Genomic DNA, 23258 nt, shown 5'->3' on the forward strand with positions numbered 1-23258 from the left:
GTTTATGAATAGTTTATGAAATGGAAAAATAATATTTTAAAGCCACATCATTTTATTTTATGTATGCAGTGCTTCCTCATTTATAAACGGATGTAGTTCGCCTTTTCTTTATCAATTCCATCTAGACGTAACTATGTTAAGTTTCTTCTTTATGAAATATTTTATCGAAATCCAAAACATTATATATATATATATATATAACGAAAAAAATTAATGTAAAATTGCCAAGGTACGTTATCATATGACGACGAGCCGAGGAACGTCAGTTCGTACGTCACAGTCACGTGGTAACATTTGAAATTAAACCTCGAAACACTACACAACTGCTGTCAGTATTTTATGCAAGCAAACCGCCAAAACAGGAATATTTTATGATTTTCGGAGGTACAGTCGTGATCTTTACAACTTATTAATGTATATGAGTCGAAAATATTATGGTTGAATCATTTGCTAGTAGTTGTCGCTGTAGAGGCCAGCTGTAATGAATATTATTCCATGCTACTCATGTTATATATATGATACTTCTAGTATTTTTATTACAAATAACCGTTGCACGATACTGAATTTATTAAATCACAGGAAACTTCGCACAAGATGGCTTTAGGGTTTGAAAAATCAAAATGCCTGAAGATGGATGAACTGTCGCCTCACATTTGGAGGTAAGCAGTGAATGCTAAAGATCATAAACAAAGGGATGTTTTTTGATTTTTAATGAATGTTGTTTTGTTTTGGGTCGTTTGTGGCTCACTGTAGTGAAGTGCTGCTCCTCTAGTCCAAACATAAGTGTAAGAATAAGTTTAAATTAAATATATTTTAATCATGTGTATCTTTATATTAAGTTTAAACAACTGTGTACATCTCCTAATTTGAATTCCCCTGTTTACAAATAACATTTGAATTAACAGCATGTATTTTTGCACAAAAGTCAGTGTGTGTTTGTCAACCATGTGCAAAAACAAAATCTGTATTATTATCTATTGATGGCTAGCTAGATAACAGATCTGGACAATTTGGAACTGACATCCCAGCTAACAGGGAATGTTCTGGCAATGTTATGAATAAATGTTCTTCAAGTAACATTTCTGTCAAAGTTATCTGTTTTTAAATAACGTGTTAGCACAAAAACATTATACATTGTTCATGTTTTAGTTGGACGTTCTTCTAACATTTTTATTTTTTTTTAAATGTTACTACTTGTTTAATAATGTTCAAAGAACATTCAAAAGTAACATTTCCATAATGTTTGCAAAATGATAAATGGAATGTTCCCTTAAAGGGTTAGTTCACCCAAAAATGAAAATAATGTCATTAATTACTCACCCTCATGCCGTTCCACACCCGTAAGACCTTCGTTAATCTTCAGAACACAAATTAAGATATTTTTGTTGAAATCCGATGGCTCAGTGAGGCCTGCATAGCCAGCAATGACATTTCCTCTCTCAAGATCCATTAATGTACTAAAAACATATTTAAATCAGTTCATGTGAGTACAGTGGTTCAATATTAATATTATAAAGCCACGAGAATATTTTTGGTGCGCCAAAAAAACAAAATAACGACTTGTATAGTGATCGACGATTTCAAAATACTGCTTCATGAAGCTTCGGAGCGTTATGAATCTTTTATGTCGAATCAGCGGTTCGGAGCGCCAAAGTCACGTGATTTCAGCAGTTTGGTGGTTTGACACGCGATCCGAATCATGATTCAACACGCTGATTCATAATGCTCTGAAGCTTCCTGAAGCAGTGTTTTGAAATCGGCCATCACTATATAAGTCGTTATTTTGTATTTTTGGCACACACAAAATATTCTCGTCGCTTTATAATATTGATATTGAACCACTGTACTCACATGAACTGATTTAAATATGTTTTTAGTACATTAATGGATCTGGAGAGAGGAAATGTCATTGCTGGCTATGGAGGCCTCACTGAGCCATCGGATTTCAACAAAAATATCTTAATTTGTGTTCTGAAGATGAACGAAGGTCTTACGGGTGTGGAACGGCATGAGGGTGAGTAATAAATGAGAGAATTTTAATTTTTGGGTGAACTAACCCTTTAACCCACTGGAGTCATATGCACTTTTTGGAGCTTCAAAAACTTGGGCATATGGGATAACTTTCATTTTTGTGTGAACTATCCCTTTAACGTTTGCATACGTTTAGAGAACATTCAGAAATAACGCTTTCATAACTTAATGGGAGTGTATGAACATGTATTTGTTAGTTGGACTATAACTAGTACTTCTGTTCATCCCATATGTTGGTCCGTGACTTTCATTTGAACTGGTGTAATCGTGAGACTTTGTGTTCCACCACAGCGCTCCAGGCGTCCCAGCGGAGACCGCGGTCCCGTCCCAGAGGAGCCAGACTCCAGAGGAACACGTTTCCCAGCAGGAGGGTCAAATGCAGATCATGTACTGCAAAGATCAGGTGTACCAGGGAGACAAGGAGTTCAGCCTTGAAGAGCTCCGTGCGCAGCGCTACTACAGAGCCCTAAGCGGTACGTCCAGATGTTGTGTGTGTCCAAAAATCCATGAAAGCATTTCTATGATTTTACAAAAATATCAAGAGATTAGCTGTTTCCATCACCCTGTTTTTGTGTGCTTTTTGAAGTATTGCAACGAGTGAAAAAAACGGGGTAAAATCCCTTAATTTGCAAAAAGTTGTTACACTTGCTTGAGGTGGTTTTTGACTTGTGCGAAAAAGAGTTAATGCGAATAATGGGAGATGGAAACGCATAGTGAACATAAAACCCATGTGACTAAACCAATACCACCGTCATCCGCTCAAACTTGATGGAAACACACCTAATTCACTTCTTTTTTTTCTTTTTTCTTTTTTTTTTTGAAAAGATTCGCTTCATGTTTACATGGAAACCCAGCTACTGATTAAGTTAGTCAGAAGAGAGAAAGGTTTGCCATAATAATAACGATACAGATAACGATATAGTTTTAAAAATTGTTCGAAATATAGAAAAAATAGCAGTTCACACCATATATAACGATAACGGCACAGAGAAACGATGTTGCTGAAAGCACTTTCAGAACGTTTTTTTCCCAGCTGATGAACGATAAAAATATTAACAGCCAATCAGAATCCATCCTTTAAAGTGAGCATTTAAAGCGCGCTTATAATAAACAGAACGATATCGTGTGCTGATGTGTACGCTAAAAAATTTATCGTTATAGTTATCTTTATAATTATCGTTCTTGGTGTGAACGGGACTTTAGAAACACCTCAGTGTAATATAGTGTTATAAATAGGGTTGCAAAATTCTGGGAATTTTCAAAGCTGGAAACTTTCCATGGGAATTAACAGGAATATATGGGAATTAATGGGAATAAACAGGGAATTTGCAAAATTGCAGGTTAGCCTATAACAGGGTACTTAAATGTAGTTGAAAAAAAACATCTTGCAGCATAATTTTGGTTAAAACAACCAGATTTAATGCAATTTCAGTTGAATTTTTACCCTGACATTCACACAGCACACTTCTTACTGCAGGGCTGTTGAGGCCACACCCCCTGCATGCACTGTGCATTCCCCCAGTCCACAACATACACATCTGATCAAAAATACAGAAAAAACAGTAATATTGTGAAATATAACCACAATTTAAAATTATGGTTTTCTATTTTAATATACATTAAAATATAATTTATTCCTGTGATCAAAGCTGAATTTTCAGCATCATTACTCCAGTCTTCAGTGTCACATGATCCTTCAGAAATCATTCTAATATGCTGATTTGATACTCACTTATTAATGTTGGAAACAGTTGTGCTGCTTAATATTTTTTTATAATGTATATAATAATTCTTTGATGAATAAAAATTGAAAGAACATTTTAAATAAATAAAATAGAAATCTTTTGTAACAATATACACTATCGGTCAAAATTTTGGGGTCAGTCATTTTTTCCTTTTTTTTTTTTTTTGAAAGAAACTAATACTTTTATTCAGCACGGATGTGTTAAATTGATAAAAAGTGATAGTAAAGATTTATATTGTTAGAAAAGATTTATATTTTGAATAAATGCTGTTCTTTTTAACTTTTTTCAGGATTCATTGATGAATAAAAAGTTATCACAGGTTCCAAAAAAATATTAAGCAGCACAACTGTTTCCAACATTGACAATAACTGAGTATCAAATCAGCATATTAGAATGATTTCTGAAGGATCATGTGACACTGAAATAAATAATACATAACAATTGCTGCAATAAAAATATTTATTTTACATATTTACTAAATTAGAATTAATTGAATGTGAAAAAAATTTCATGTTATGACCAAACAAAATGTTTATATTTATGTTAGTATATGATACATTTTATATAAATTATAAATTTCCAATAAATTCCTGTCAAGTTTCCAAATTGGAATATTTCCAAAATTCCCCAGGTTAAGTTCCCGTGGAAAGTTTCCGGAAACTTTCCGCCCCTTTCCAACCCTAGTTATAAATGTACAATAGTTTTTTTTTTTTTATATATATATAATGAAAATATAAAAACTTTGCAATGTTAATAGCTGTGGAAACGTCATCACAGTCTGAAAAGTTTATTATTTTAGAGTAGGTAAAATCAAGACAGAAATCGGCTACGGTATTTTAGCATCATTGAGATACTATTACAGTTTTTTGTATATATTTTGAATTAGCTTTAATTTTTGTATTTTTCATTTTAATTTTAAGTTAAAGTTAAGTTTTATTTTTTTTAAATAATATATAAATCATATTTTAAATCATATGTTCATTTTATTTCAAGTAACATGTTTTTTTATGCTTTTATAATCTGGATTAAACCGTATAGTTAATTTAATTTGATTTTCGTGACCTACAGAAAAGTCCTCACACCTCAGAAAAGTAAAGCAGGACCTGCAGCTTCAGATCGAGCAGAGACTCATTCGGCAGAGAATCAGCAGCACCGCAGCGCAGCAGCAGGTACGGCTTCCCTTACATTTCTGCACTCGGCTTTGGAAAGACATGACAAGAACGTGCAGCTGTGGGTGAACGCTCCCGTTAAAAGCATGTTTTGGACGTTTAAAATGAACTTTCAGACACCACCAGCATCACATGTTGTGTAATTGGTGTCAGGCTCCTGTTTTAATTTGAATTGTTTGTCTAGATCGTTCACGAGGAGGCCAGTTCTTCCTCCCAGATGTCTACAAGTTCATGTGAATCTGCCGCCACTGCGGTGAAATCAGCTCCATTCATGATATACAGCGAGCAGGAAGAAGGTCGTGTGGTTCAGAGGTCAGTTCTTCAGTGGAGCGCAACAGTCCGTTCCGGAAGTAAAATGCATATTTTGCGATAATGAAATATATTGTTTGTTTTCAGGAAGAGTTCAGTGAGTCGAGAGGAGGACGTGAATCAGAGTGAGTTTCCTCCAGTGACTCTTGTGTTTGAGTGCAGTGATGTCATTCCAGTGCTGAAACACGTGTGTGTGTGTGTGTGTGTGTGTGTGTGTGTGTGTGTGTTCAGGTGAAAGTGACGCTCAACAGAGGAAAACAGTCACAGTAAAATCATTCGCCGCTTCTGATGAGAACAGACCGACCAATAAACCGTAAGGAATCTTTCTTTCTTTCTTTCTTTCATCGTTCTTTCTTTTAATCATTCATTTTTGTTCTTTTTATCATTGTTCATTTCTATCATTTTTTTTTATCATTTTATCTTTTTCTTTCTTTTATTGTTCTTTTTATCCTTCTTCCTTTCTGTCATTCTTCTATCATCCTTTTATTGTTCTTTCTTCTATCGTTCTTTCTTTAATCATTCTTCCTTTCTATTGTTCTTTCTATATCATTTTATCTTTTCCTTTCTTTTTATCGTTCTTCCTTTCTACCATTCTTTCTTTTATCATTCTTCCTTTGTCATTCTATCATCCTTTTATTGTTCTTCCTTTTTTCTCTTTTAATCATTCTTTCTTCTATCGTTCTTCCTTTTTTATCATTCTTCCTTTGTCATTCTTTCTTTTTATTGCCCTTTTATCATTCTTCCTTTCTATCATTCTTCCTTTCTGTCGTTGTTTCTATCATCCTTTTATCGTTCTTCCTTTTTTCTCTTTTTTTATCATGCTCTTTGTATCGTTCTTCCTTTCTATCGTTTGTTCTTTCTATCATTCTTTTTATCATTTCTTTTTCTTTATCGTTCTTCCTTTGTTGTTCTTTCTATCATCCTTTTATCGTTCTTCCTTTTTCTGTTTTTATCATTTTCTTTTTGTTCTTCCTTTCTTTCTCTCATTTGTTCTTTCTATCATCCTTTTTATCATTCATTCTTTTTCGTTTTTTATCATTCTTTCTTTTTGCATTCTGTCTATATCATTCATTCTTTTTAACTGTTTTTTTTTTGTTTTTCTTTTAACCATTGTTTTTTTTTTTTTTTTTCTATCATTCTTTAATTTTTTGTTCTTTCTTTTATATATTTCTTTCTCTAATTCCTTTTTTCTTTCTCTCTCCTTCTTGTTCTGTTTTCATTCCCTTTTGTTCTTTGTGTTTGATTCTTTCTCTTCCGCTCTTGGCTGCTCTCAGTCCACACTTTCATTTAATTAATACTGACCATGTTTTCTTTGCTCTTTTGCCATGTAAGATCATTTTCGGCGAACCGTGTATCTCTGAAGCTGCCCACCTTGAGTCTGAAAGCGCCGAAGTCAAGAGCCGAGCTCTCCGCTGACAAAGTGAGATCAGTGTTCCTTCAGTGTCTTCTCAGTATTTGTAATAAAATGTTTTCTCATCAGTGGCAGTAATGGCGGTGCGTTCATTGGCAGGACGCGTCCATCTCTCGCTCTGAGGAGGCCATCATCAACGGCCACTGGAATAAGACTCTGTGCCGGAGTCCAAATGACACGTGTGAATTCGCTCGTGCCGCTCAGCTCGCTTCAACTCCGTTCGGAGGAGTCGAGAGGCCAAAAGTGTCCGAAGCAGGACTGACGGAGAATCTGAGCAGAAATGCTCCAGAAGCCACTAAAGCGCCGAGCTCTGATACGAGTCCTGAGGAGAAAAAGCTCAGGTAATCGAGAATGACATCTGTGATTAAACTCTGGAAATGTTCAGAATAATCATAAAAATGTCTTACACTGAAAAAAAAAATTGGTGTAGAACAATTTCACAAATAATTACAAAGAAACTGCAAGTAACATATACATTTTACAGTATAGTGGCCGTTCACAGAAACACATTTTTGCCTTCCATTGCACTGCTTTTCCATTATTTTTCTATGTAAATGTCTTGCGCATGTCGCCACCTACTGACGACCACTTAAAGTTCAACATTTAAAAAACAAGACCTTGCATTTTTTGCATATTTATGTTCTCGTTCATGCACATTTATTACTCTAAAGTGACAATAACTTTAAGTAGTAATGTGCTATGCATATATATTTACATACTGCAATTATAAACCATATGGCAAAATTTCAAACTATAGACTTTTTATAACAGTCGCCACAATAATATCGTCATACCGTCTATCGTCTTGTAAATACATGTGTGGCATTTTTTACATGTATGCATTTGGCAGATGCTTTTATCCAAAACAACTTGCATTGCATTGAAGGTACACATTTTTATCAGTTCATGCCTTCTGGGAATCGAACCCATGAGCTTGGTGTTGCAAGTGCGCCACACTCTGTTTAAGCGACAGGAACATTGTTACATTCATTTTACTGTTATAATCTCACTTTTGATTTTTGTTTGTCCATGTTTTGTGTTTATAGTCCTATCCTAGAGATCAGTCAGGAGTGTGGCAGCACTTCCTTCGCTACCTTTTCCCAGGATCCCATGAAATGCTTTAATGACACCGAGATCAGCCGATCTGTGGAGAGAGCAGAGACTGTGCTGGAGAATGGTTGGAAATAATGCTCACGTTCATAGGTTCCCTTATTGAATATAGATAATTCTTTTAAAGAATGTATTTGTCATTGAATCATCCGTTCAAGAGATTCGTTCAAAAACGCTGATTCATCCAGTAATGAAACAAGTGAAGTCTTTATGAGTGATTCATTGAATCATTCACTCAAACTTTTTTTTAATATATATGTATATATTTCATATAATTACATTTTTTTTTTTTTTTTTTTTACATAGACTGCAGCAGTTAGCATTAACCTCTAGTAAATAATTTAACCTATAGTAAATTGCATGTTATTTTGTTTAGTTGTCTATTCAGAATCATGGTTGAATCGTGATCTCTATTTTAAACAAAAAATTGTGATTCTTAATTTATCCATCCAACTTTAATCTGTTGAGGGTTTTTTGTTGTTGTTGTTTCTGTTCATTCATGACTTGTATTCATGGCCACTAGATGGCAGTTCAAATCTTAGATGTTTAGATCTAAAAATGATTCAGATTCAGAATCAGTTTAGGTTCCTTTCCTATGTATGTACACCAGAGCTGCACGATTCTGGATAAACTGAGAATCAAATTTTTTTTTTTTTGTTTAAAATAAGATCACGATTCTGAATAGACAACTAAAAAAAAATAAGGTAATAAACTAGAGGTTCTGACAAAATGGCAATTTCAAAATGTTTATTTGACAAAAAAAAATTGGTTGAGTGAATAATTCAATGACTCACTCATAAAGACTCGTTTCATTACTGGATGAATCAGTGTTTTTGAACGCATTTCTTGAATGAATGATTCAATGACAAATATATTTTTTAACAGTCACTTGTCGCCACCTACTGGTGTATCATTGTAATGATACAATCTTTATTTGAAGCATCAAGTTTCTTTCAGAAGGTGATTTACTCTATTTTGATCTCTACTGTAGACATCAGTGTTTATATCTGAACTATAAACTTTTATCTCAGTACTTCTGTGATCATCTGAATGATTGTAAGACAGAAATAATGATTCTGTGTGGTTGAAAAGACTGTTTGTGAAGCTGTTTCATGACAACGGCTCTCTCTGGATCAGAACAAAGATCAGAATGTTCGCTGTGATCGGACTTGTCTAAGCTTTAATAGACATAGAGCTGAATCACTGTCATTTAGGAATAAGATCAGGTGTGTGTTTGAATCGAGATCATGATCTTTACACAATTAATCATGCAGCTTTTTATTATCAACAATAAGAGGTTTCATAATGACTTAGAAGAAAATTACAATGTTTATGTTTAAGTGAGAACCCACAGCACACAAATCTTACGTTATCAGTTCCATGATATATGATCTAGCATCTTTTTAACATGTTTGTGTTTGCGCGTGTGTTATCAGTCACTGAATCCGAGGACGTCTGCAGTCCGGGCGTAAGATCCAGGCTGTTCCAGCAAGCAGACGTGACGTCGTTTCCAAACTTTCACCGTAAAACTGGACTTCTGCCTGACACCAGCAGCAACTTAAATCTCGGTACATGTAAAACTCATGCACAGCTGCAGTAATGTTTTTACATTAACTTGTTGTCAAAATGTTTAATAGAACATTCCACACACTTCCAGATGGAGAGACGTTGTTTTACTGCGGTAAGTTGGGGACGCTGAAGGACTTCACCTTGTACTCGTCCAGCACCGCTGCTGTCCTTCTGAAGGTGTGACACTTCAGTATATGTTTTAGAGCCCTAGATAGTGAGTGGCCTTTTCAAACTTTTGACTGGCAGGGTAGTAAATAATACAATTTAATGATGGCAATTGAGATGTACAGAAAACTGCTGAAAATAAATAGACACTTAATTATTTAGTATAATATATTTTTACAGTGCAATTTTAGTATTATGGAATCGCTGCCATTTTAGGAATAAGTTTGCGTGTGCATTTGAATCGAGATCGCAATATTTTTTTTTTTTTTTTTTAAGGATTAATCATGCAGCTGTAATTTCTGTTTAGCTGTAAATTAGAAATAAATAAGTTTTTCATCAAATATTTATTTTATATTATTTCAGCCTTATTTTAGTTACCAAACAATTATTAATAAGTTTTAGTTAATGATAGCAAAGCTGATATTCACACTTTACTCTTCATTTTTACACTATATTTTTATGCAATATATTTTTTACTCTTGTGCATTTATGCTTTTATATATTTTCTTATATTTTGTATACATTAATTTATTCATTTGATTTACTCTAATTTTGTTTATTCTATTTAGTCTTATTTATGATATATATAATATACTTTCACTCTTGTTTTATATATTTTCTTATTTATTCATATTTATGATTTACTCTAATTTTATTAACTTTTTAATATATTTTTATATTATATATAATTTAAAAAAAAAAAGTGTATATATATATATATATAAATTATTATTATTTTTTTCTCCCCTCACACACATTTCTTATATTTATTTAGTCATGTTTTTGTGGTTTACTCATATTTACTCATCCTGTACTGTACTCATCCCTGTGGTTTTCCTGTTCAGCTGGACTCTTCCTCAGTGCCGTGGGATTTCTTCATCAGCTCGCAGCTCAGAGCTCGACTGTCACATGATCAACAGGATCATCTCGCCCAGATCTCCTGCTATGTGTATGAGAACGGCTGCATGACTCTCTGGAGGATTCCTCGTGGAGACACCATTGAGGTTCTTCTCGCGAATTCCTTTTTCTTTTCCTTGTAAACCTCCGCAAGTCCTCAATCAAACATTTCTGTTTTCATCTTCCCACCCTTAGGATCTTCTCTCTGAACCCATTGCTAGACAGGATGTTTCACTTATAGTCCTTCAGTTACTAGAGTTGGTGAAGCGGTTTCATTCCTGTCAGGTGGTTCATGGAGGCCTGAAGCCAGAATCACTGTACTTTTACCTCAGGTACATGAATAAAACACATACACACAGAAGCATTTGTTGGATGGTCTTTGTATTGATACCCGTTATCATCCTGTGTTTGTGTCCGCAGTGGCATTACAGCACTAGATTTCTCAAACGCAGTGGATCTACAGCTCCAGAGTGACGTGAAAACGGCACAAGATCTTCCGTCTGCACAGGACTACATACAACGGGGTCTTCTGTCACCTTCTGCCTCACCTTATCAGGTAAATTCATCCCTCTTTCCTTCCGTGTGTGTGTATATATATATATATATATATCACATCATTATCACATGGCACAAGTATGCATGCTAATCCTGCAGCCAATGAGATTGCTTGCTCAACATTTAAACAGTCTCAATAGAGTTCCTCTGAGCCCCTCCACCTCCCCAGCTCCACCTGCCTAGATCTGCTACGGGATTGATGTACATCTCTTTATGCATAGTCCATACTTGATCTGCAGCAGCAATAATCAAGCAGAAGAAAATATAATCTTAAAACTACTCGACTAGGCCAGTATTAAAGCTGTCGGCTCATGGTTTAGCATTTGCATCAGTTTGTACATTTATCTAGATAATCATTAATGAACAGTCAAATACATGAAATGTGTAAAAAGCAGTAGTTGTATTTAATTTTTTTGGTAATTTCTGCTCTTCCGCAACAGGTTGATCTGATTGGCCTTGCAGAAATCGTGCACATGCTGCTGTTTAATCGACCAATGAAAGTGACGCTGGAGAATTCGGCCTGGAGTTTGGATGAATGTTCTGGATCTCACCACAGGTACAGTCAACATCAACTATTAATATTGTATTAACATATTGATGAACAAAAACAGGTTATATTTCACCACTAAGGTAAAAGAAGGCAGACAGAGAATGAAGGCTGTTTTAACACAGACACACACACACACACATACATACACATATATATATATATATATATAATATATATATATATATATATATATATTATATATTTAGACTGTCTTTTGCTCTAGATTTCGGGGTCAAATGTGTTTTTGTGAGATGTAGGCGTGTGTTTGAGTGAAGCTGATGATATTTTTCATCAGATGTATGTGTTTCTTTCTTTCAGCGCTCCTGTAAATTCCTTATGGAAGGACTTTTTCCACATGATTTTGAATCCAGAGCAAACGTCTTCAAAGCTGGTTTTGTCCGATCTCATCAGTAATGTGAGCAACAGCTTATGAATGCCTGATTTTAAGTCAGGTTACACTATTTTGTTATAAAATAATGTTATGTTCTTTTCACTCCATGTAAAACAGTGATAATGGAATTAATGTTATATATTGTTGTTTATACACGTTAATAAACTATTTTCACAATGTAGGCTTGGGTGTTTTTTTAATTGATAATTAAGGATATCTCAGTTTAATCTCATCAATCTGAAACAGTCTTTGAGAAGATTTTTTTTTTATATAAAATAGTGACTTAAGATATGATAGGTTGTGTTTTATATTGAATAAATGGTAAATGACACTATATAACAACTTCAAGTATCATGCTTTTTATGAAACTGTTGCTACATAATAATTAAAAGATACAAATTATTATTAAAAGAAATTATTCATAAAGTACTGTATCCACAAGATGGTGACATGAAATCTGAAGTCGTAAACCCCACTCACATTTTCTTTAGTTTGTTTTTCTGGGGTTTTTTACACGTTTCTTCTGTGTTCAGATTATTTGACCTATTTGAATTGCCGTTATCTGACTCATGTTGCGTTGAAAACCTGCAAATCAACATACTAATCATCCAAATAGTTCATAGTTGACGCATTCTGGTATTTATAATTTACTCTGAGTGAATCACCATTGCAGCAGCATTTGTAATTATTTAGTTCATTCAAACTCTTTTTTCATGTTTGCATTTTTTTTGATAACACTTTACAATAAGGTCCTGTTAGTTAAAAGTCCGTTGAACCAATGGGATCACTCGGGGTCCTAAAGGAGACCCGATTCCTGGGGGGGACTCAATTTCCCACCACACCAGAGCAACTTTTCTCTATTTACAAATATGACGAGATATGCATGCAATTTTCAAAATATAGACACTTATAATAGGCTAACCATAGTAAATCAGGGTAAGACAAAAACACATTTTGGAAGAAGGTCTGATGATATATTGACATTTAAATTGTTAATTTTGAACAAAAAAAAAAGTTAAATAGTGTACCTTTAATGGGTAGTATTTTTAGCGCCTAAATGCAAAATCACGTTATGATTTATATAGTTTAAAATGTGTTATATTGACCATTAATTTCTTTTAAATTACATGGTTCATATACTAGTATATAACTGAAGCTCTAGGTTGTGAAATCAAGGATTTTTACTGTTTTTTTTTTTGTTTTTTTTAGTTAGCTTATGTACTAGCAAAGCATACATTTACCCGATTAACCAGCTTAGCTTATATTAGGTATGTTTTTTGCTTCCAATATCTGTTTCCAGTTTGTTTTATTATGCAATAAATAGGCATTAATTTTATATTTCAAGCATGTTGTTTGTGCACTTAATGTAATAAACATCATACAATAGTGAAATAGGTTATAATTAGTCAAGACATCATGATAACAACTTTTGATCAGGCATCACAGCCTGGGTCCTAAAGGAGACCCAATTCCTGGGGGGGGGGACTCGATTTCTCACCGCACCGGCTACTTTGACACATGTCAGGTGTGGGAGTGGCTTAGATTAGTTGTCACGACGAGTGAGAATGGAGCTTGTAAATCTCCAACCTCTGGAGAATCACCTGTTTTAAACAAACACTGAATAGAGGAGAGTCTGCTGGTGAAAAGAGAACGCGACAGAGCTCGTAATAAAACAAGAATCAACATCAGCTTGGCTTTTAGGAGATGGTGAGAACTGATGGATTTGATATGTTGTAAAAGCAACGTGCCTGAAAAATGACGTTTTTTTGTCACGATTCGAGCGTTTAAAAACAACTTTTATGAGACGGTTGTTGTCAGATTTCATTGGTGATTTCAAAAATGAAATTTAATCGAAAGCTTGGCGAACAGCTTTGGAGAATTTGAAGTTTCTCCATTCAAAGAGATAGGAGCTGCACTTGAATGCCCGAGAGGTGTTTCAAAGATGGCCGCCGAGTGAAATGACTTGTCTTAAAAGGGGGTTCTGGTTATATCTCTTAAGACTAATAGTAAATGAACAATACATTTGTTATAGTATTTATTAATCTTTGTTAACATTAGTTAATAAAAATACAACTATTCATTGTTAGGTCATGTAAGCTCAGGTCCATTAAAGGAACACTCCACTTTTTTTGAAAATAGGCTCATTTTCCACCTCCCCTAGAGTTAAACAGTTGAGTTTTACCGTTTTTGAATCCATTCAGCCGATCTCTGGGTCTGGCGGTACCACTTTTAGCATAGCTTAGCATAGTTTGTTGAATCTGATTAGACCGTTAGCATCTCGCTCAAAAATGACCAAAGAGTTTCGATATTTTTCCTATTTAAAACTTGACCCTTCTGTAGTTACATCGTGTACTAAGACCGACGGAAAATGAAAAGTTGTGATTTTCTAGGCTGATATGGCTAGGAACTATACTCTCATTCCGGCGTAATGATCAAGGAACTTTGCTGCCGTACCATGGCTGCAGCAGGAGCAATGATATTTTTCCGTCATTTTCCGTCTGTCTTAGTACAACGATGTAACTACAGAAGAGTCGAGTTTTAAATAGGAAAAATATCGAAATTTTTTGGTCATTTTTTAATGAGATGCTAACGGTCTAATCAGATTCAATGAACTATGCTAAGCTATGCTAAAAGTGGTACCGCCAGACCCGGAGATCGGCTGAATGGATTCGAAAACGGTAAAACTCAACTGTTTAACTGTAGGGGAGTTGGAAAATGAGCCTATTTTCAAAAAAAGTGGAGTGTTCCTTTAAATAATATTAAAAGATACAACTTTTGATTTCAATAATATAAGTGGAATGCTGAAATTAACATTAATTAAGATTAATAAATGCTTTAGAAGTATTTTTGATCGTTAGTTCATGTTAAATAATGTTGACAAATGCAACCTACAATATTAAAAAATGCTCTTGATTTTAAAATGTACTAGTAAATGTTGAAATGAACATTAAGATTATTACACGCGTTACTATTTGTCATTTTTAGTTTAACAAATGCAACCTTATTGTAAAATGCGTGGATTGTATAGTCGTCCATAATAATCCTTGTTTAGAGAACAAACACATCAGAGCTGTTGAATCCTACAGATGGATGAACACACACATCTCTCACACTGTAAATGTTAATGTTTGACATCCACAGGGCGTTCAGAGCTCTTTTGCTAGTTAAATGACTTCTGGAGTTATTCATTGTTGACCAGAGTAACACACCTGCTAAGATCAGCTGCTGGGTAAGTGTCTTGTGTTACTGTGTTAAGATTGCGACTATATGTTCTAATGCTTTTATGGCAGTTGTCGATGGACCCTGCTTACCAGCCAAACCTTGACCTCCCAAAATGTAATACGCTGCATTACTTTCATTTTCCAGTGTGCTGAGTATTGAACTTCACCAGTTATACAGATTTAGTAGGTTAACTTTCATGTCTGGTAATGAACTAGTGAACAAGCCATTCGTTTAGCCGTAAACGAGTGCTCTGGTTCACTCTTGGATCTGCATCATCATCAGCTGCGTGTCAGTGCAGATCTTCAGCTGACACGTTTACACATCAAGGGCGTGTCGCAAATTCTTCAGTGGTCCTGAAATGTTTCTTCTTCCTGAGTCAACTTCCTTTAGTTGTCTGGAATAGTTTGGAAAAGGGATTCAGACTGATGAAATAATCCAAACACGATCCTGTCTGTTCATTTATTGAGGTTTTTCAAAAAGCTTCAGTCAAATCAATGAAATGGAAGCAAAAGCAGAATCAGTTAGAATGATGATTATGAAAATGTGTTTTGATTGCATATTACTCTTAAATATTCTTGATTTGTTGCAAAATTAAATGCTTCACGTGTCTTTCTGCTGTGAAATCTGCACTGATTTTTATCAAGTAAACGTAAGAATAACTTTGATATTGTTAGTAATATTTCAACCTCGGTTTACTTGATTATCCAGACATCATTTATTACAAATATGATTATCATCTTTTGAGGAAGGTTTATTTGTTCATCCCTCAATCATCATTGTATTGCATTGCATTGTTTTTTTTTTTTTTTAAATCTTGTTTTAAGCTTAAATTCACTTAATTTTAATACATTTTTCACTTGATTTCGCTTCTCAAGTAAATGTATCTTGATTTAAGAATGTTTATATATTCGTACTGGAAAACAAGACAAAGATACAAAGTCAGATAACTGTTTGCAGTGCAGGATCAAAAATCGCAAAAGGTTTCAGTCTCTGTTTGCTCAACATTTAATATCACTGGTGCGTAGAAACAAACGAGGCATTAAACAGATTTGTTGTGTGATGTTTCCTCCTCCTAGAAAAGGCACTCTTAGAAAAAAAGGTTCTCTATAAAACACGTGTTCTTGTCTCAATTTATGCCAAAAGGTTCTATGTAAGGAGGAATGTCTTAAATGATTGTATAATATTTTCATGTTTACCCAACTAAAAAAATAAAAGTTTTGCTAACATTCCCATTAAGTTACGAAAAAGCTATTTCTGTGTGTTCTCTCACATTTCTCAATAGTAATGTTTGTTTGTTTTTTGGGAGCCTTAAGGGAACATTCCGTTATATCATTCGTCAAATACTATGGGAACATTACCTTTTGAATGTTCTCTGAACGTTTTGAAACAAGTAATAACATTTAAAGGGGACCTATAATGTACAAGATGTAATATAAGTCTCTGGTGTCTCCAGAATGTGTCTGTGAAGTTTCAGCTCAAAATACCCCACAGATCATTTATTATAGCTTGTCAAATTTGCCCCTATTTGGGTGTGAGCAAAAACACGCCGTTTTTGTGTGTGTCCCTTTAAATGCAAATGAGCTGCTGCTCCCGGCCCCCTTTCCAGAAGAGGGCAGAGCTTTAACAGCTCACGCTTCGGTCGCTCAAAACAACAAAGCTGGAGAATCTCACGCAGACAAAATGACGAAAGTGTTCAGCCTTACATTGTTCAAACTGGAGTCGACACTGATGGAGAGACTCAGGAAGAAGTTATAACTTTTAGACGTTTCTGAATGGTTTGTGGATAAATTTATGTAGTTGCTGTGGAGTTGATTCAACTCATCCACTAGCATGTGCCGTCATGTTAATCTTTTGTGTTGAATTGACCCTCGTTTGTGAAGCAGTCCGGTGTAAAATGACGGCATGTCAACAACACTCTACTACAACAACTCTTCCTCTTCTCTAAAGCAGACCAACATGGCCCCGCCCCCTTTGTTGTGTGTTCTCGGGGGCGGGGTTTATGTAAATTTTAGGGTTTGTGATGTCACTAACCCGGGAAGAAGCTCGTTGTAGTCCCTACCAGTCGTTTGTTGTAGTCCTTAAACAGCGAATTCTGTAAAAGAAAATATCTCTCTTTCATTGAACTTTGAGTGTCGTAACTTTGCAGATGTTGTTTATGTTCAAACAGCAACATTACACACTAACTAAAGTTAAAACAGTGAAATCATAATCAAGGACACCTTAAATAAAAACGAACGTCCAACTAAAAAAAAAAAACGTTCCATGAATGATGTATAATGTTTTTGTGCTAAGAGAACATTATTAAAAACCAGATAGTGTTGAACGATTATTCTATTAATGTTACTGGAAGAATGTTTGTTCATAACTTTGAGAGAACCTTGCCAGAACATTCCGAAAACGTTCCCTGTTAGCTCGGTAATGGGTTATTTATTTAAATTTGTTCTAACAATATGTTTACGAGCTGTTTAATTCATAAAATTGAATTAAAATGAATAAAAACTAAATAGGCCTACATAAAATGATCCCAAAAGTTGAAATCCTGACAGAACCCTTTAAGGTGCTATATAGAATTTTCTTCTTAAGGAGAACCAAGAACGATAACTATAACGATATAGCAATATTAGCGTCGAGAGTTTGAGTTTATTTTTTGCAATTACGAGTTTATATCACGCAATTCCCACTTTTTCTTGCAATTCCGAGTTTATATCTCACAATTCTGAGTTTATTTCCTGCGATTCTGACTTTATTTCTCACAATTATGACTTTATAACTCACAATTCCAAGTTTATATCTTGCAATTCCACCTATATTTCTCACAATTCTAATTTTTTTTTATATCTCTTTTTCGCAATTATTTATTTCGCTTCTTTATTTTTTTATTTTATTTTTTGCAATTATAAGTATATCATGCCATTCCAACTTTTTCTTGCAATTCCGAGTTTATATCTCACAATTCTGAGTTTATTTCTTGCAATTCTGCAAGAACGATGCTTTGGTAAAACGATTTTGTTTTTCAGCTGATGACCATTAAACACTGACAGCCAATAGGCTTCACAGACTGCGATTTAACGGTCATCAATATCGCAAATCCTGCAAAGTTTTTTATATTTTCATTTTTTAAAAGATGTGTGTACATTTATAACACTATACTTAGTATTATATTACCCTTTGCATCAAATTACAAAAAAATAGTTTTTTTTTTTTTTTTGCGATTCTGAGTTTATATCTCTTTTCGCAATTCTTTATATACTTTATTTTATTTTTTGCAATTATGAGTATATCAAGCAATTCCAACTTTTTCTTGCAATTCCGAGTTTATATCTCACAATTCTGAGTTTATTTCTCACAATTCTGACTTTATTTCTGGTAATTCTGAGTTTATTTTTCGCAATTCCGACATTGTTTCCGGTAGCGTTAAGTAGTTTTTTGTAATTTGATGCAAAGGGTAATATAATACTAAGTATAGTGTTATAAATGTACACACATCTTTTAAAAAATGAAAATATAAGAAACTTTGCAGGATTTACGATATTGATGACCGTTAAAACGCGTCATCACAGTCTGTGAAGCCTATTGGCTGTCAATGTTTAACGGTCATCAGATGGAAAACAAAATCGTTTTACCAAAGCATCGTTGTCCAACAACGGTCGCCAGTTTCTTGAATTGTGTTGTAAACGACGGTTTGTGAAACGTACTAACGATATCGTTTCACGGTGTTGTTATCGTTATAGTTGTGGTGTGAACGGGCCTTTAGAGTGACTCCTTATGGAAGTGACTAAGTTAGTGGTGTACTTCTGACCTACATGAAGAGCACACTAGAAGTCTGTCATGACTCAGATCGGATAGAGACGCTCCCAAAGCCTCAGAACATGCAGCGGCACGCAGATCATGCTGAGGAGAAACTGCCCGTGTGTTTGTGTGAGAGGGAGAGACCTTCACGAGCGTTACGGCGATCCTCAGCTTCAGGTAAGACACATTCAACTCTCTTTCGGGATTTTCACACACGGTCTTTTCTAAGTAAAGGTGTCTGGATGGTGTTGGTCATTGTTGCAGTGACAGAAGAAAGGCAGGGCGAGGTTATGAGAGGTGAAGCGTTGTGGAGGACGAGCTCTTGAAGATCATGTGGTTATAATAGATAGCGGTGAGCGGCTTTGTCCTCGTCTTTCCGGTTCTCTCGCGCGGCTTTCTCTCACCTGAGCCGTTTACATTCACTCTCATCCAGAAGGATCACACTTCCTCAGTGTTTTTGTCTTGTTTTTCAGTACAAATATCTAGATATTCTTAAATCAAGACTTGAGAAGCAAAATGACCAGATATTAAATTTTGTTTACTTAAAAAAATGATCAAAGTTATGCTTAAAACAAGAACAAATAACCTATCTGCCGGTGGAGTAAGAAAAACAAACTCAATTCAAAGGGAGAACAATATTATTTTTCTTACCTCACTGGCAGATATTTGTTGTTCTTGTTAGTTTTGCAGTGCAACAACAGTGATTGAATTTCTCTGAACTCCCTTGGGTCAAATTTCACCTCAAAAACAAACAAAATAACTTTACAATAAATTAAGTGGCCAGTTGCATCAGTGGTTTAGACTACTTACAAGTTAGGATATAAAATGAACGATATACTTTTAAAGCATTTATTATCTTTGTTAATGTCAGTAAAAATATAATTGTTCATTGTTTGTACGTTAACTAATGTTAACAAATACAACTTTTGATTTCAAAAATGTACGTTAACTTAGATTAATACATGCTGAAGTATTGTTCATTGTTAGTTCATGTGAACTAATGTAGTTAACTAATGAAACCTTATTTTAAAGTGTTACCAAATTACTTAAAGGATTAGTTCACTTTCAAATGAAAATTACCCCAAGCTTTACTCACCCTTAAGCCATCCTAGGTGTATATGACTTTCTTCTTTCTGATGAACACAATCGGAGTTATATTAATAAATATCCTGACGCATCTGAGCTTTATAATGGCAGTGATCAACGAGTATGAAGCTGAAGAAAGCGCCTACATCCACATCCATGCATCATAAAAGTAATCCACACGGCTCCGGAGGGTTAATGAAGTCCTTCTGAAGCGAAGCGATGCGTTTGTGTAAAAAAAAATCCATATTTAACAAGTTATGAAGTAAAATATCTAGCTTCCTCCAGACCGCCTTCCTTATTCAACGCATGAAGAAAGAGTAAAACTCTCTCGGTTCAAAACGTTTACGCCTGACGCGACGCCAGTTCTGTTTTTTTTTTCGTAATTTGAATAAGGAAGGCGGTCTGGCGGAAGCTAGATATTTTACTTCATTACTTGTTAAATATGAATATTTTTTTACACAAACGCATCGCTTCGCTTCAGAAGGCCTTTATTAACCCTCCGGAGCCGTGTGGAGTATGTTTATGATGGATCGGATACACTTTCTTCAGCTTCATACTCGTTGGTCCTGCCATTATAAAGCTTAGATGCGTCAGGATATTTATTAATATAACTCTGATTGTGTTCATCAGAAAGAAGAAAGTCACCTAGGATGGCTTGAGGGTGAATAAAACGTTGGGTAATTTTTATTTGAAAGTGAACTAATCCTTTAATGACTTTAAATTATTTAAAGAATTTTTTTGTTTGTGTGACATTAGTTTCATGACAGTCAAGCCTCTAAATTCTCATTACTGTAAATGTAGAAAAACAATCATATTTTAATTGCATAATTTTAGACTTGTTTATGGTGAGTTAAATAAAAACAATTGTATAACAGTGTTTTGTTTATGTAATACAAGACATTAAAGGTGCAATATGTAAGAATTTTGCTGTAAAAACCACTAGGCCATTTTGTTCACTTGAGTACTTACAATATCCCAAATGTTTCCAACTATTTGTAAATCGTAAGAAAATTGCAATTTTAACCAAGGCTCCGGGACGTGTGAGGAGTCACCTGTCAATGGCGTCATACCCGCGTTACCCTCGGTTTCCGGTTTTATTTTGTAGAAACCATGGAAACACCAAAGACGCTTTAATATTTACATGTTTTAATAGACAAGGGAACAACTGTTTTGATATATTTAAAGACAGAAAACTAAATATTGTTATATAGCTCAACACGTTTAGTCTTATTGTTTAAATCTAATTTTGCGAGTACCATGCTTTACCATGCCTCAGAGAAAAACACTATTTTGTCAAGTAGCTAACATACATAATCAGATGCAGCTTTATTTTTAGTAACAGCAATACAGAATTTTCTCCATCATACAATGTTTTAAAATGAATTGCATGCCATTTATCAACACAAGCCATCCAGCATTTAATATGATAATCTAAAATCGATCTAACTTACTGCAGTGTGTAACAGTGTCTCACAGCAGCCGCCGAGCGAACGCACAGAGTAACGTTATAACATCATTTTCAACACACTCAAATGTATCTAATATGATAAACAGAGCTGTGTTACCTCATACTCATGACCCGAAAAGCGGAAGCAGCGCCCGCGACTGTGTCATAATAAAAGTCCCGCTGCTCGTGAGGCGTGTGTTGTGCAATCGCTCCAGCGTCCTCGTTCAGCTCCCACAACACTCGGTCCTGCTCTGCTTCATACTACAGTAACGTTAATAATCACATCCATGAACATGATTTCTTCCCGAGTCCTATCCCAATTGTTTTCCACCGGCCGTTGAGGTGAAGACCACATGTCCCAAGATTCCACACTCAAACTTGGCATCATCAAGCTACGCCTTTGTTTTGAATAGGCCTCTAGCGACCAGAAGATCTTACATATTGCACCTTTAATTGTATTGTAATAAGAATCATTGAGAATTATAAAGGGACAAAAACTCAAAAGTAAAATGAAAATATTGAAATAATTGTATGTGCATAAATGATAATGGTCCTAAAAGACTTAATTTTCTTAAAATATATATTTTTTTAATTCTGGGTTGACCTGGATGTTGTAATGCGATTAACCCTGTTAAGAATAAATGAAGTTTAGCTGTAAATAACAGTAAATTTAAGTATTTAAACATTCGACAGGAGTCACACAATCATTTGCTTGTTTAATTTTCTGTTTCAATCATGTGTGTTTTGATCAGGTTGCTCAAACCCTGTGCAATAATGCATAAAGATGTAGTAGTTTTGTTGAGGCTGATCTTTTACTTGTCCAAACAGAGCGTGACATTCCTGGACATGGATTTCACATCAACTTGGGCTTGATGAAGAAAGAAAAATGTAAGGTGAGTTTTAAACCTTTTCATAACTTATAACCTATATTGGCTGTAACTTGATTAAACACAGATGATCACGACATATGGAGGAATTGAACTGCAATTGCATCTTAAAATCTCTAAATGTAATTCCAGCTTCATATATTGCAAATTCAACTAGTCAAGTGATTGGTAAAACTCTAAATTCTGCAACTTATTATGAGATATAATGTGCATTCAGTGTGAAATTATATCAGATATGGAAAATCCTGTCACAGTTACAACAATATCACAAAAATTACAATATTGCATCAATATTTAAGGTTTAATAGTAAAAAACCATCCATCTTATTCTTCCGTTCTTGTGTTTCATGTGTTGTTTGGATGGATACGTTACAAAGCCCAAAGCTTGTGAAAGTTACAACTCTGGTAATGAAATCCTTAACCAGTTTGGTTAGTGTAAATGTATCTCTGAAAAACAGAGGCAGGGTGTATCTATAGGTAACGTGACACATACAGTATGCAGCTGCAGAGGATTCAGTCTCTAAAGTTACTTGATCAGGAACATTATATCTCATTGTGTCGTATGTGCACTTCATTGAGTGTTGATCGTCAAGAAAACATCAGAAACACATGTTTGTAGAGGAAAACAGGATTGAGTTTGTCTGATAAATCAGGCATTTTATATTACAAATATTGTTGGCTCTTTCACAAACTTATTTTTGTTCCTCTTTTGTAAGGTGCTCTGCGTAAAACCATCTGCTAAATGCATAAATGTAAACGAGTTTTTAAGATAATGTTATAGATATTTACTGTAGGTTTTGGTTAGTTTTCTTTTTTTAAGTATATGATGAATAACATTGACATAAAAATAGATATTTATATGAATTTTTTTTTTGCATGCACTTTAAATAAATTTCTGCATTTAATTGCCCTTTAATATGGAAGC

At 34.5% G+C, this 23258-nt stretch overlaps 2 protein-coding genes across 3 annotated transcripts in view; both read left to right on the forward strand.

Moving 5' to 3' along the window:
• Positions 1-261: 261 nt before the first annotated feature.
• On the forward strand, positions 262-12083 carry bub1ba (BUB1 mitotic checkpoint serine/threonine kinase Ba). The gene is made up of 17 exons (XM_051874263.1): positions 262-384; positions 580-659; positions 2323-2504; positions 4845-4945; positions 5130-5257; positions 5342-5379; positions 5486-5567; positions 6587-6674; positions 6765-7006; positions 7712-7842; positions 9212-9343; positions 9433-9521; positions 10355-10513; positions 10602-10738; positions 10827-10962; positions 11402-11517; positions 11830-12083. The coding sequence occupies exons 2-17, from the start codon at positions 595-597 to the stop codon at positions 11942-11944; spliced, it is 1941 nt and encodes a 646-aa protein (XP_051730223.1). The 5' UTR covers positions 262-384; positions 580-594; the 3' UTR covers positions 11945-12083.
• Positions 12084-18755: 6672 nt separating this feature from the next.
• pak6b (p21 protein (Cdc42/Rac)-activated kinase 6b) overlaps positions 18756-23258 on the forward strand; it is a 32424-nt gene continuing 27921 nt past the window's right edge. The window contains exons 1-2 of one of the 2 annotated variants that reach the window (XM_051874261.1): positions 18756-19090; positions 22275-22339. The gene's annotated coding sequence lies outside the window, so the exon portion shown is untranslated. The remainder of the gene's footprint in view (positions 19091-22274; positions 22340-23258) is intronic. The other variant, XM_051874262.1, reaches the window with a different exon arrangement.

Source organism: Ctenopharyngodon idella, chromosome 20 (genome assembly GCF_019924925.1).
Source record: "Ctenopharyngodon idella isolate HZGC_01 chromosome 20, HZGC01, whole genome shotgun sequence".
Taxonomy (NCBI): Eukaryota; Metazoa; Chordata; class Actinopteri; order Cypriniformes; family Xenocyprididae; genus Ctenopharyngodon; species Ctenopharyngodon idella.